Source organism: Eubalaena glacialis, chromosome 11, assembly GCF_028564815.1.
Source record: "Eubalaena glacialis isolate mEubGla1 chromosome 11, mEubGla1.1.hap2.+ XY, whole genome shotgun sequence".
In the NCBI taxonomy this organism is placed as follows: Eukaryota; Metazoa; Chordata; class Mammalia; order Artiodactyla; family Balaenidae; genus Eubalaena; species Eubalaena glacialis.
The window spans coordinates 12682816-12695137 of NC_083726.1; the positions used below are offsets into that span (position 1 = coordinate 12682816).

General features: G+C 61.7%; 1 protein-coding gene across 2 annotated transcripts in view; it reads right to left on the bottom strand.

Moving 5' to 3' along the window:
• Positions 1-6754: 6754 nt before the first annotated feature.
• Positions 6755-12322, bottom strand: part of TOM1 (target of myb1 membrane trafficking protein) — a 45560-nt gene continuing 39992 nt past the window's right edge. Inside the window, exons 12-15 of one of the 2 annotated variants that reach the window (XM_061204905.1) lie at positions 11966-12041; positions 8081-8140; positions 7090-7129; positions 6755-7010 (exon numbers count right to left, since the gene is read on the bottom strand). In XM_061204905.1, coding sequence (XP_061060888.1) covers positions 6856-7010; positions 7090-7129; positions 8081-8140; positions 11966-12041 — 331 coding nt within the window. In that variant the 3' untranslated portion in view covers positions 6755-6855. Of the gene's footprint in view, positions 7130-8080; positions 8141-11965; positions 12042-12322 lie in introns of both variants that reach the window. The other variant, XM_061204904.1, reaches the window with a different exon arrangement.

The following is a 12322-nucleotide window of genomic DNA, read 5'->3' on the forward strand; positions in this document are numbered from 1 at the left end:
CAGAGGGAGGATTGTGGAATTTGGGGGTTGAGGGAGTGGAAGAGCAGAGTGGGAGGAAGCCTCAGGATCACTTAATCAATCTCCTTGGTTACTTGTTGGGGAAACTGAGGCCCAGGCAGGAAAGGGCTTGTCTCAAGTCAAACTGTAAATCAGTGGTGGTGTGGGCCAGAAGCTGTGTCTGCTGACTCCCCGCCAGGGCTTGGGGCCACACAGCCTCTGCAGGACAGATAAGGCCTCCGCCCTGGCCTCGCTGAGCTCTCAGGGTGGGCTGAGGGCTGCCTCTTCCTGGGCAGGGAGGCCCCTCCCCTCCCTGGGCCACTGTTTCCCTGTCTGTGATACCACAGTGGCCCAGCCTGGACCGTGGGGGGGGGGAAGAGGGGTGCAGGCTGCCCTAGGGCAGGGGCAGGGAGAGGCCACAAGAGTCCTGAGCCAGAGGCAAAGGGAGAAGATGGGGTCATGTGAGGCTGCTCCCCTAGCCTGGTCCTGCTGCCCAGGGCGGGCAGAAGAGAACCCTGCCAGCTCACTGCCTTGGATCTGCTCTAAAACACAGTAGGTGGCAGTGGGGACCAGGACAGCCCCTAGCCCAGGCTCTGGGTGCCTGTGGCCTCCTTGCCTCCACCTCCTTCCTTTTCTGCTCTGCTCCTGGCCCCAGTGGCTGGCCCTTCCTGGGCTCCCAAGGCCAGGTTGGCCCAAGGATGGATCAAACCACCCTCAAATCCCTAACAGGGGTGTGGAGGTGGGTGTTACATGTGGTCACTCCTCTGCAGAGCCAGCGTGGGTCAGGGGTGATGCTGTTCTAGGATGGGGTCCAGAGCAGAGTGGTTATGCCCTGGGAGGATGGCCAGAGGGGCCAGGACTTTGTATATCTGACCAACTGTGGACTGAATTGTGTCTCCCTCAACTTCAGCTGTTGAAGTCCTAACCCCTAAGACCTCTGCATGGGACTGTATTTGGAGATAGGGTCTTTAAAGAGGTAATTAAGGTAAAGTGAGGTCACTAGGATGGGCCCTAATCCAGTATGACTGTGTAAGAAGAGGAGATTAGGACACAGAAACACACAGAGGGAAGACCATGTGAAGACACAGGGAGAAAATGGCCATCTGCAAACCAAGGAGAGAGGTCTCGGGACAAACAGCCTGCTGGCACCGTAACCCCCATGCCCCAGAATTACGAGATAATACACTTCTGTTGTTTAAGCCCTCAGTCTGTGGAACTCTGCTATGGCAGCCCTAGCACACTAATACACTGGCCAAGGACTTTTGTGGTGTTTTCTGATGCAAGAGGTAGGCAAGGGTAGTTTGGAGGTGTCAATACTAGGTTTGCACAAACATTTGGATGGTTTGAGGAGACAGCGGGACTCAGACATCACTTTGGAGTCTCATCATTCTTCTTAAAGTGAAATCTCCTCTTCCTCTTTCACTCCTGTCCTGAATAATTGGTTTAAAGCCATTAGATGGGACCAGGCAAGGCAGGCAGCTGCCTTGAGGCGGGGCTGGGCTGCAGTGGCCCCGAGTGGGGTGTTGGAGCCTGCACTGGGTGAGGAAAAGTCTGAGCAGGGGCTCTGGTGGTCCATCCAGGGATGTCAGGACCCAAACAAGGTGAGGACACCTACAGGGCTGGGGCAGCGGGGGCAGTGGGAGACTGGCTACTGATGGGACTGAGCAAGTAAGTCTGTATACAAAGGGCAGCAGGAACCAGGCTTCTCACTGTTATCGAAGGGGGTCATAGGGAACGGGGAAAACTAGAAGGAATCTGTGATTTTGGGTTGTGATTGGAGTTGTTGGTGTAAACTTGTGCTTTTATGCCTATACAGGTAGAACTAGACATACACAGGGATCTGAACTCGGCGTCCGCTGAGCAGGCCCACAGGAACGAGTGCACCCCGGGCTTCGCAGGAGGCACTCAGAGCTCCCTTTTGCTGGCCCTCCCGGCTTGTCAACTCGGTGGTGCTGGCCCCACTGGCCCTGCTACATGCAGCGCTGCTGCCATCTCGTGGTCGCTCTGCGACACTGTCCTGAGCCAGGGTCACCCCTGGAGAAGGGGTTGGGGGGGCTTCCCAAAGCTCCCCACTATGCGTCAGCAGAGCCCGATCCAGGACCAGCAGGCAGATCCCGCCTCTCTCTCTTTGCTGGGATCAAAACACTACGGCCCCACTCAGGGGCAGCAGCTTAGACCCAAGAGAGGGGCACAAGGGCCCTGTTGTTGGAACTGCTGTCTGGGAGGCAGCGAGCACCCTTGAGAGCTGGGAGAGCAATACCGGAGGCTGAGCTGGGGTCTCTGAAATTACCCAGGAGTTGGCGGGGCAGTGCCCCTGGCTGGGTGTCAGATGCAGAGGCCGTTCTGGATGGAGGGGGTACCATCCATGACAACATGTTTGGAACATTTCCTTGACAGATGTTGTGGTACTGGTCCTCTCAGTTAACCCTCATAACAGCCCTATGAAGGAGCAACTGCTATTAGCCTATTTACAAGTGAGAAAGTTGAGGCACAGAGAGGTTAAGTAATTTGCCTAAGGTCACACAGCTCAGAAGGGTAGTATCATGATTTGCTGTTGTATGACAACTGGAGAGGCTGGATGTTGACACTGGGATTGGGGGGTGGGGTCAGCGTCCAGGCCCAGGGTTGGGTCTGGGGGGTGTCAGGGAAGCCAGGAGGGTGCAAAGGGGGTGGAGACCCTGCTAAGGGGCTTCTAGGCAGGTCTGGTCAGCACTTCCTCCAGGCTCCAGGGACTGCCTCCCAGGTGGCCCCTCCCTACCCACCTGCCTGCCTCCACTAAACCTCCCTACACCCCTGGCCAGGTGCCATTTCCAAGGCAGAGGGCCCTGCAGGAGCCACTGGCACCTGGTCAATCCTGATGCAGGGGCCGCAGCCCAAGGCTCCCGCCTGCATCTGGTCCTCTTTAGTTTTTTTTAAAAAATTTATTTATTTATTTATTTATGGCTGTGTTGGGTCTTCGTTTCTGTGCGAGGGCTTTCTCTAGTTGCGGCAAGCGGGGGCCACTCTTCATCGCGGTGCGCAGGCCTCTCACTATCGCGGCCTCTCTTGTTGCAGAGAATAGGCTCCAGACGCGCAGGCTCAGTAATTGTGGCTCACGGGCCTAGTTGCTCCGCGGCATGTGGGATCTTCCCAGACCAGGGCTCGAACCCTTGTCCCCTGCATTGGCAGGCAGATTCTCAACCACTGCGCCACCACGGAAGCCCAGCTGGTCCTCTTTTACGTGGGGCCACATGACTTTCCGCTGCTGTGATTGGCCCAGGACCTGTGGCCTCAGACACTGCCTGGTGCCAGGAAACCCAGCCTGGCCAGCACCGGTGCCTCCTGCCGGGGCTCCCTCGCCCAGCCCAGCCCAGCCCAGCCCCGGACGCCTTCTCTCTGGAGGGTCCCTCAAGGTGGGGCCGCACAGAGCTGTGCCCTCTGGGGAAGCCTGGACACCTTCACGGCCGGGCTCTTCGGGCAGGCCCCGCCTCACTAGCCTTGGGTCCTGGTCAGAGACCCTCCCTGGCCTCCTAGCCCCCGTCACTTGGCATTAGTCTCCCTTTCCTTCATTTCAGAGCAGGTGGCACGTTTGGAACTTACACCTGTCTATGTTGCCCCCTTCCCTCCACGTGACCCACCGGGCCCATTCACCTCTGTATTCTCAGCACCTAGAACCATGCCTGGTGTGCAGCCGGCGCTCCTACCCACACGCAGGAAAGAACAGGTCACTTGGCATCTTTAGCCATTCACAGGCCATGAGCCCCGGGAGCCACCGAGGGTTCCCTGGCTCGCAGTCGCTCACATGGAGGAGGGGCAAGCAGAGGGGAGAGGCAACGGTGCCGAGAGGAACAGGTCCCGCTCTTCTCTTACTTAGTGTGTGACTGGTCCTGGCGTCCCCCGGCCTCAGTTTCCCACTTGTAAGCAGTGGTCAAAACCATCAACCCCGCGGGACCGTTGTGAGGCATGGAAAGGCCCAGGCCAGGTAGGGCCCACAGCAGGCATGTGGTGGGGATGCAGGGGAGGACCTTGGAGAGCTGGGAGGCTGCAGGGAAAGGGGAGAGGCCCCCAGTCTCCCAGGGGTTCAGGTCAGGCCCCAGGACAGATGGCTGGAATGGCCGTGCGAGCAGGTGGGACACCTGTCTGAGCTCAGCGGCACAGCGCGCCCCACCGCGCGTGTGTGAGCACGAGTGGCAGCCGTCCAGCCTAGCCAGCAGCGGGGGTGGGTAACCCACCGAGTATCCCCCCAGTCCTCTCGTCTGACCGCCAGGTGCTGCCAGCCTCATGATACAGGTGCACACTGTGAAAAAGATGGTCACCAAACCCAGGCGCTTTAGGGACCTTCACAGGCTATGTGGAGTCAAGCACAGACTTCGGCTACCGGCTCCAGACGCTGGTGGTCCGGTGTGTGGTGGCTGGCCGTCGGCCAGAAGCGGCCAGGGAAGGGGCCTCTGGAAGCGACCTGCTGTCATGAGTGCTGACGGGAGGAGGTGGCCGGGCCAGCAAGATAAAGCAGCCTGGGGAGTCGCGCCGCGGTCCCCAGCACCCGGCCACCTCTGCGTGACCTAAAGCAGAAGACGGCGGGGGTGCTGGTGGCCGTGTGACAGCACGGTACACCAAGTTGGGCTTCTTCCCAATTTTGAGTCCCAGCAGCCTGGGCAGGGCTGGCAAGGCTCCACCACCTCGGCACAGGCGTCACCGCCGAGTAACTAGGCAAAGCTGGACCATGTCCAGGAGATGCTTAATACCTCGTTAAAACCACAGCCTTCCGGTTACCTGGGCGAACACAGCTAATTTACGCAGGATGTAGGCGGTAACCTTGAGTTTGGACCAGCTGAGCTTGGTATGACTGACGGGTGAGGGCCCAGGGCGCCTCCATCTCCTGAAAAGCTGCCCGACCAGGCCGATGGCTGGCTACCCAGGGGACAGTGATATGGCTGCTCCCCTTGGGCAGGGGTGGCGAGGAGAGGAAAAAAAGGTGGTTTAGGTTGGGGAAATGGGTCAGATGTCACATTCAGCCGCCTTCCTCCAGGCTGGCTCCTCTGCAAAGCTCTGAATCTCGGCCTAGACGATAAGGCCCCTCCTCCGTGCTTAGGGGATGGACAAGCCTGCCGTCCCGTTGTACCCGCCTCCCAGCTGCTTCCCTTGCCCCAGCTCCACCTGGAGGGCTGGCTGAGCCTGGTCTCCTGTGTGCCCGGCTCCAGGCCACGCCTCAGAACGCACGTTCAGCCCGCCCGCTGCTGATGGGAGCTGGGGGCTGCTCAGAGACCCGGGTGAGCCCCACTCCAGCTGCCTAGGCCCCCTGGACCCAGGCATTGAGACTTCTGCTCTCCTTCATGGGCTGACCTTTCAGGCAGACCAACTGTTTCAGCCCCCTTCCCTCCCACCACCGAGTGCTGGGCCAGGGGGCACCAATGTGCCTCAAGCAGTGACTCCCGGGGAGCCTGGTGTGAAGATCCCAGACCAGAAAAGGTGGTACCCCGAGACCTGGGGCACCTGAACTGCCACGGAGATAAGAACTGACACCCGCGCCAGAGCTGTGTGCCCAGGCATTCACACTGAGCCTCAGTGTTGTCATCTGAAAAATGGGGACGATGCACTGATGCGTGAGGAAGTGCCCGGCACCTGATAAACAGCTGTACCTGGGGCGGCTCACATGACCCACTGAGTCTGTAAAACAAGATGCAACTCTGCTCCGCCCAGGGTTGTCAAGACGATTCCACGAGCCCACGTACAGCCTGGTACAGCGCCTGGCACCTAGGCCTCAGACGGGATGGCCGTGTCCTCCCTGCAGGCTCACTGCCCCACTGTGCCCACACCTGCTCCGTCTCTGTGATCACACTGCTGCTGCTGCTGGGCAGGGGCTGGCCTCAGCGGGGACGGCAGTGTGAGGTGCTGAGGATGCAGGCACGTCACTTGGGAGAGCAACGGGGCCGCTTGGCAGGCAACTCGTGGCTGCAGCCTGTGCTGGTGTGAGCTGCGGCTGGGTGCCCAGTCCTGCTGCTGTACCTGCCTCGTCTGCAGATGCCCATCTCATGGGCGGCCCCCAGCCCAGCCCAAAGGAGTCCCTGCCTCTGGTGAGGCCAAGAAGTCACCTCCTCCTGGAGACTGAACACTGCTAGCAGGATGCTTTTCTACCTTTAATTGGGGGTACAAAAGGCACCTCTCCCAGTACAAGAGGATCAACCGACAGGTGCGGGGGCCCAGTGCCTGGTGGAGCCCTGCGTGGGAGGAACAGAGGAAGGACGGAGGGCAAGGAAGTGGAGGTCGTGGGGGCCACAGGTGCCCCAGGCATCCCTGGAAGCCTCCCCTGGCGGCCCGGGCCTGGTGAGGTCTCCCCCAACCATGTGCAGCTTCATATCTGGACAGTGTGCGCTCAGCAGAGGGCCACACGCCCTGCCCTCAACAGCTGGCCAAAGCTTTAGGGCTCCAAGGCAGGGCCTGGGGAATGGACCTGAGGCTGCGACAGAAACTTCTGTTGTCTCCGGCCCACGGCCAGGCCCCGACTGTCAGTGTGGGCTCGGAAGAGGGCTCCTCTGGGCATGGGTCCAGGGAGGGGCAAGGGGACTCACGCTGGGGCAACCAAGCAGCCGGCCTTGTCTGTTCCGGGGCCTCCGGGTTCTCAGCAAAGTCGTAGTGGTCAGTTGGGGCGGGAGGGGAGGCAGGGGTGTCCAGGGTCCCGAAGTGCAACTGACCTGTTCCCCCAATTCATCCGGCTGCCCCCCACACCCCCAGGCAGCACGGCCCCAACCTCAAGGGGGAGAGAAGGGCATACGTAACAAGCCACCCCCAAAGCAGCCTTAACACTGAAGGAGAGACAGGTCCCCGCCGCAGGGTGTGGGAGCAGCGGGGGCTCGGGCTGCAGGGTGCCAGACCCCACACTCATAAGGCAAACAGCATGTCGTCATCTTTCTCCTGGGTCTTCTTTCGAGGGGCACTGCCAGGCGGGGGACCCGGGGGCCCCTCGGCTGAGGGGCTGGAGAGGCTGGGCAAACGGTCGGCCACTTTGGCTCGTTCTTCCAGGAACTTGTCAAATTCTGGAGGGACGAGAGGGCGGCTGCAGATGGGCTCGGAGGCTGGAGCCGGGGAGGGGTGGGCAGGGCCAAGGTCTACTACCTTCACTGGTGACGCCCTTGGGCTCCTCCGCATCGTTCCCCTGAGAAAGCAGAAGGTGAGGTTAGCTGCGGGCACTGCGGAGCGGGCTGGGGCTCAGGCTGCTGACCCAGAGGGGTCCAGACCTCGGCTCCACCCCTTCCTGAGCCACAGGCCTTGGCCCGAGCCACTGGACTTCTCTGAGCCTTGGTTTTCTGCTTGGTGACACTCACAGGGTTGTCGGGAAGCTGTAACAGACGACTACTCGCAGAGGGCCAGGCGCAGGGTAGGGTGCCCGGTGGGCCCCTGACAATCGCTAGTTCCTTCCTTCCAGTGTCTAGAGGGATGGGCAGACTCGCCCCATGGTGGAAAGGCTGACACCCAAGCCTGAGGCCACGCATGCTCACGCTAGGGGCTGGGGAGCGGATAAGCCTTCACCCACCAGATGAAACGGATGGACCTTCTCCTGACCTTGGGCAGAAACATGGTCTTGGCCACTTGCAGAAGGCGGCCTCTGGGCCTGGAAGTGCCCAGGCACTTGGTCCTTGGCGTCAAGAATGGGGGGTGGGGTGGCAGATGCTGGGGAAGGAGCCCGGAGGGGGGCCAGGGCTGACTGCCCCTGCCGCTCACAGGGGGCAGCGGGGCTCTAGAGACTGCTGCCCCCCACTGCGGGCGTGGCACCCCTCGCAGCTGTCTATCAGCCTCCCGACCTGCACGAGGGGCTGCCGAGCTCAGTGCTCCCATGATCCCGGCTGCCCTCGGCCCACCTGTCCTGCCCACAGTGGGACCTCGATCGGCAGCAGGCTCGGGGAAGGGGAGGCCCCAGAGGCTGCGAGGGGTGCGGGGCCGGGCCCTCCTCTAAAGGGAAGAACCGGCGGGAGCGGCAGGGGAGGGGACACTAACCCCGCCAGCGCTCTCTCCTCACCAGCCGCTCATCCTGACCCCGCCCCCCGCCCCCTCCTCCTGAGACAACGGGAGCCCCGGGTCAGGTGGGCGAGGAGGGGGCCGGACTTACCACGTCCGTGGACAGCCACTGCTCGATGTCCTCCATGAGGCAGGCCTGGGTGACGGGGATCTGGGGGGAAGTGCAGGGGGTGAGGCAGGAGGGCAGTGCACCTCGCCGGTCTGGGGTCCACCGGCTGCGGCCTGGGGCAGTTGCCCACCCCTGAGCCTCCTCACTCATGCGATGGGGCCCGTCGGACCTGCCCTGCACCCCCGTCCCCGGCAGTCCCTCCAGGATGGCTCCTGCCCAGCTGCCTGGGACCCCGAGTTCTGCCCGCTGTGCCAGGCTGTGGGCAAGGGGGAGGCGGGGCCAGCAGGCTGAGCAGCGGATGGGGAAGGGCTCCTGACAGCTGGAGCAGGGAGCAGGGCCACGAGGAGAGAATGGACCCCCGGCTCCCACAGGCCAAGGGTGCGGGCTTGGTGCGCAGGCCCAGGGCCGGGACCAAGCACGGGTGTTCAGGGGCATCTGACACAAGAATATTCACAGCCCAGGGAGCGGCCAGCCAGCAAGGCTGGGGCAGGGGGCACGACTGCAGGCTGTCCCCCTACACCTCCGCAGACTCAGCGTTCGTGATGGAAGGGGGCAGAGGTGGGCTGGGACAGAGGGAGGGGCCGAGACGACCAGACGAGGCCAGGCCGGTGGATCCCGAGGGGCAGCGGCTATGCACGGGGACATGGCACTGTGGCTCCACCACACAGGCTCCTGCACAGAGGCCGGGGGCTGAGGGCCGGACTGGGGCAGGGCTGGGGCCTGGGGGCTTCCCACACGAAATGCGTCTACAGCGGGAGAATCCAGCTGGAGGTTAGGGGCGCAGACTCTGGGATCAGAGAGACCAGAGGCTGGCTGGACCCCTGCGACTCGGCGCAGGTTACTCAGCCCCTCTGACCCTCACTTCGCTCATGGTTAGAGAGGATGACAGGACCTACCGTCCAGGTCCAGATCGCTGTGAGGATTAAACGAGATGAGGGAGCGAAAGAGCTCAGCACAGCGCCCGGCACAGCGGAAGTGCTCGGGAAATGCCGTTACCACTTAGCTACTTCGGGAAACAGAGGGAGAGCGAGTCTCTCTCAACCAAAGCCAGGTCAGTCCCCAAGCTCCATCCTCAGCACCGAGGGCCCCAGGGGGCAGCAGGAGCCCCCAGAGAAGAGGCGGGAGCTGACTTCCCAGCAGCAGCGGCAGCGAATTCTCTGGGCTGCCCACCTCAGCCCCCTCTGCAGGCACTCGGCCCAAACCCAGGAGAGCCCCGGTCGCCTCCTGGCTGCCACAGGGGCTGCCCGGGCCTTGCTTCCAAGGCAGCACCGAGGGGCTGTGGAAGCGAGAGCAGAGGGGGCGGGACCGTGCTGGGTGGGCCCCGGCAGGCGCTCGGCTGCCCATCCTGCTCTCCTCTGGTTCTGACGGCCAGTACCACCTGGGTGGGCCCCCTGCGAGTGTGCCCGGCCCCTCCTCTCCGTGCCTGGTCTCACCATCCAGTCACTGAGGCTCTTCTCACCGCCGCCTCCCATCTGGGTGAGAGAGGGTCACGCTGAGGGTGGCGGGAAGGCCAGGGCCAGGGCCACTGGCGCGCTGGGGGCCTCCTCCAGCAGGGGCCTGCTACCGCCTCAGGAGCCTCTGTGCGCGCGTGTGCGTGCGCGCGCGCCCACGCTTGTGCTGGGCTGGTGGGCGGTAAAAGGGCACAGGAAGCAGCAGAGGGCGTCTCCCTGTGGGCACCCCGGAGTCCTGGACGGGCAGGGCAAAGCTTCTCCCCTAATTTTCACCCCAAGGGTCCCTGGGGGTGGGGAGCTGAGCAATCCTGGGATGGTGGAGTAGGCAGCCATTAGCCCCCCACTGGTTCTCAGGGGATTCTGATGGGCACCCAGGGTTAGGAGCATTGCTCTACCCGGTCCCCTGTTTACTGACGGGCAAAGAGGAGATCCCTAGGGCCCCAGAGCAGACCAACGATGGAGGAAGCCTAGGGTCCTGGCTCCCAGCCCATCACCCTGTGACTGCCTTTCCCGCCTGGACAGACCCAGCCCGGGGCCTGTCACATGCCATCCAGCATCCCCACCTCCCAGGACTCATTAACCCCGGGGGGGCAGCCACTGGCTGCCCACAGAGTTGGCACTTGATTCCATTCTGTACATTGCTGCCTGGGATCACGTGCTGACAACCGAGAGGGAGAAAGCCTTACCCCCAAGCCAGACGTAAGCACCTCGGAGCAGATGTTTATGACCTGGTTTTAAGGAAGTCATACCCTGATTTGGTGGAAGTCACTTAAATCTCTCAAGTCATCAGAGATGAACGAGCAGAACTTAACCAGCGTCTGCTTTTCTGCAGGCAGTGGTGTGTGTGTGTTTCTGCCCCGTGGCCACCTGCCGGGTGGGGCAGCACCTGCCGGGTGGGGCAGCAGTCAGGAGACCTGCATCTAGTGCTCCTCATGCCCTTGAGGTGCTGTGTGCCCCTGGGCAAGTGACACCCGTCCTGGGCTGCAGCGGTCAGCACAGCTGGGCTGTTCGGTCAGCCTCCGCCCATGGGAGGTCAGGTGGCGTGGGAGGGAAGGGCTTCCCGAGTGTCCTGATTCATATGGAGTCCTGGAGCCAGAATGATGGCCCCTGGGAAAGGAAGGGTGAGCAGCAGGGGAGCACCTCTGCTCTTTAGAGCTCCGCAGGCCATCTGGGGTTCTCGTTACCAGCACTGGCTTCCAAGTTGGACAGACCAACAGCTGTGAGATCATGGGCAAATGACCTCAATTCTAAGCCGTGGTGTCCTCCTGAGTGGGAATAACCACACTGCAGTGATGTAAAGGTTAAAAGCTTCACTGCGTGCCAGGCACTGTGCTAAGGACGTGACATCTGTGGTCTCACTTAACCCCCCTCTGTAATTAACCCCTCATCTGTAAAAGGGGATACCTTAAGGGTTTGTGTGATGATTCACTCGGTAAGCTGGGGACGCAGGGTGCTTAGCACAGGGCACAGGCTCAACAAATGACTGCTTACAAAGAAAAATGGTGGGAGGCTCTGAGACTGGGGCGTGAACGCGCTCTGCGTGGCAGCAGGTCCACAACGCACACAGGAGGCATCTGAGTCCTCGCTGGTCCCACCTCCACAGTGTTCCAGGTCTTGCCCTGTCTGACTTGGCAATGACTCCTGGGATGCTGGGGACGCCTCTGGGGAGTCGCTGGGGATCCCTCCTGCACCCCCTGCCCCGCGCCCGACTCCAAAAGACTAGGCAGCTTCCACGGCCTCCTGACCGCTCTCCCAGCTTCCAGGCTGGGTCCTTCTAAAACGGAAGCCAGATAAACGTTCCCCTCTGCTCAGGACTGCTCAGGGCTCCCACCTCACGTGGCATAAACCCAGTCCTCCCAGTTGCCCCTCGGGCTCCGAGCACCCAGTCCCACCTCGGCCTCTGAAGTCCTATGCTGTCACCAACCCTCTCCTCTGCCACGCTGCTCACTGCCCCTGCATCTCCAGCTCCCAGGTCCTGCACTTTCTAACCACCTCCCAAGGAGCTACTCGGCCCACTTACTGGGACAGAAATTCTCTCTTCCCTAAAGGCATCCAGAAACAAATTCAAAGGTGCGAGAACTGTACTTGGAGCTCTTGCAAGGGGGAGGGGTTGCCCACAGAGCCTGCTCAGTGTGGGCATGTGGCTGTCACTCCACAGAGTCCAGAAGTTAAATGGAACAAAAATGGCACCCTTGGATGCCTCCCTGTGGCCTTAGGGTCTGTTCTGCCGTCCACCTCTGTCCACACTCCTGCAGATAACAGGTCTCTGGAGGGGCAGTGAGGCCGAATACTGACTCAGCTCCCATCTGCCCTCTCACGCTGCCTATTATCAACCACCGTGGGCACCGCTGGGCAAGCATCCCCTGGCCCTCCTTCTGGACAGGCCCCAGGGTGGCAGCAGGGCCCCTCTGCTTACCGCTCCGGTGCTCTGCTGCCGGGCATCCAGGGCTCCAGCCAGGCCATCTGTTGCTTGAGGGGCTTCGTATTTTACCCTGAAACAGAGGCCACCGTGGCCATTACGTGTCGCCCTTGCCTTACCAGGCATGGCAGCTGACGTGAGGACAGAGGTGGCTGAGTGGGGATGAGCTGGACTCACAACCCGTGTGGACTTGGGACGTGCCTGGGCAGGGGCGGCTCAGACCCCAGGAAGGGCGCCAGCTCTGCAGGCCTGCCTGAGGATGGTAGGAAGGGTCTCATTTCCTGCCTTTGGGAACCGGGATCAGACGTGTGACCCGCATGACAGGCAGAGCAAGGCTGGAGAGGGGAGGGAAGG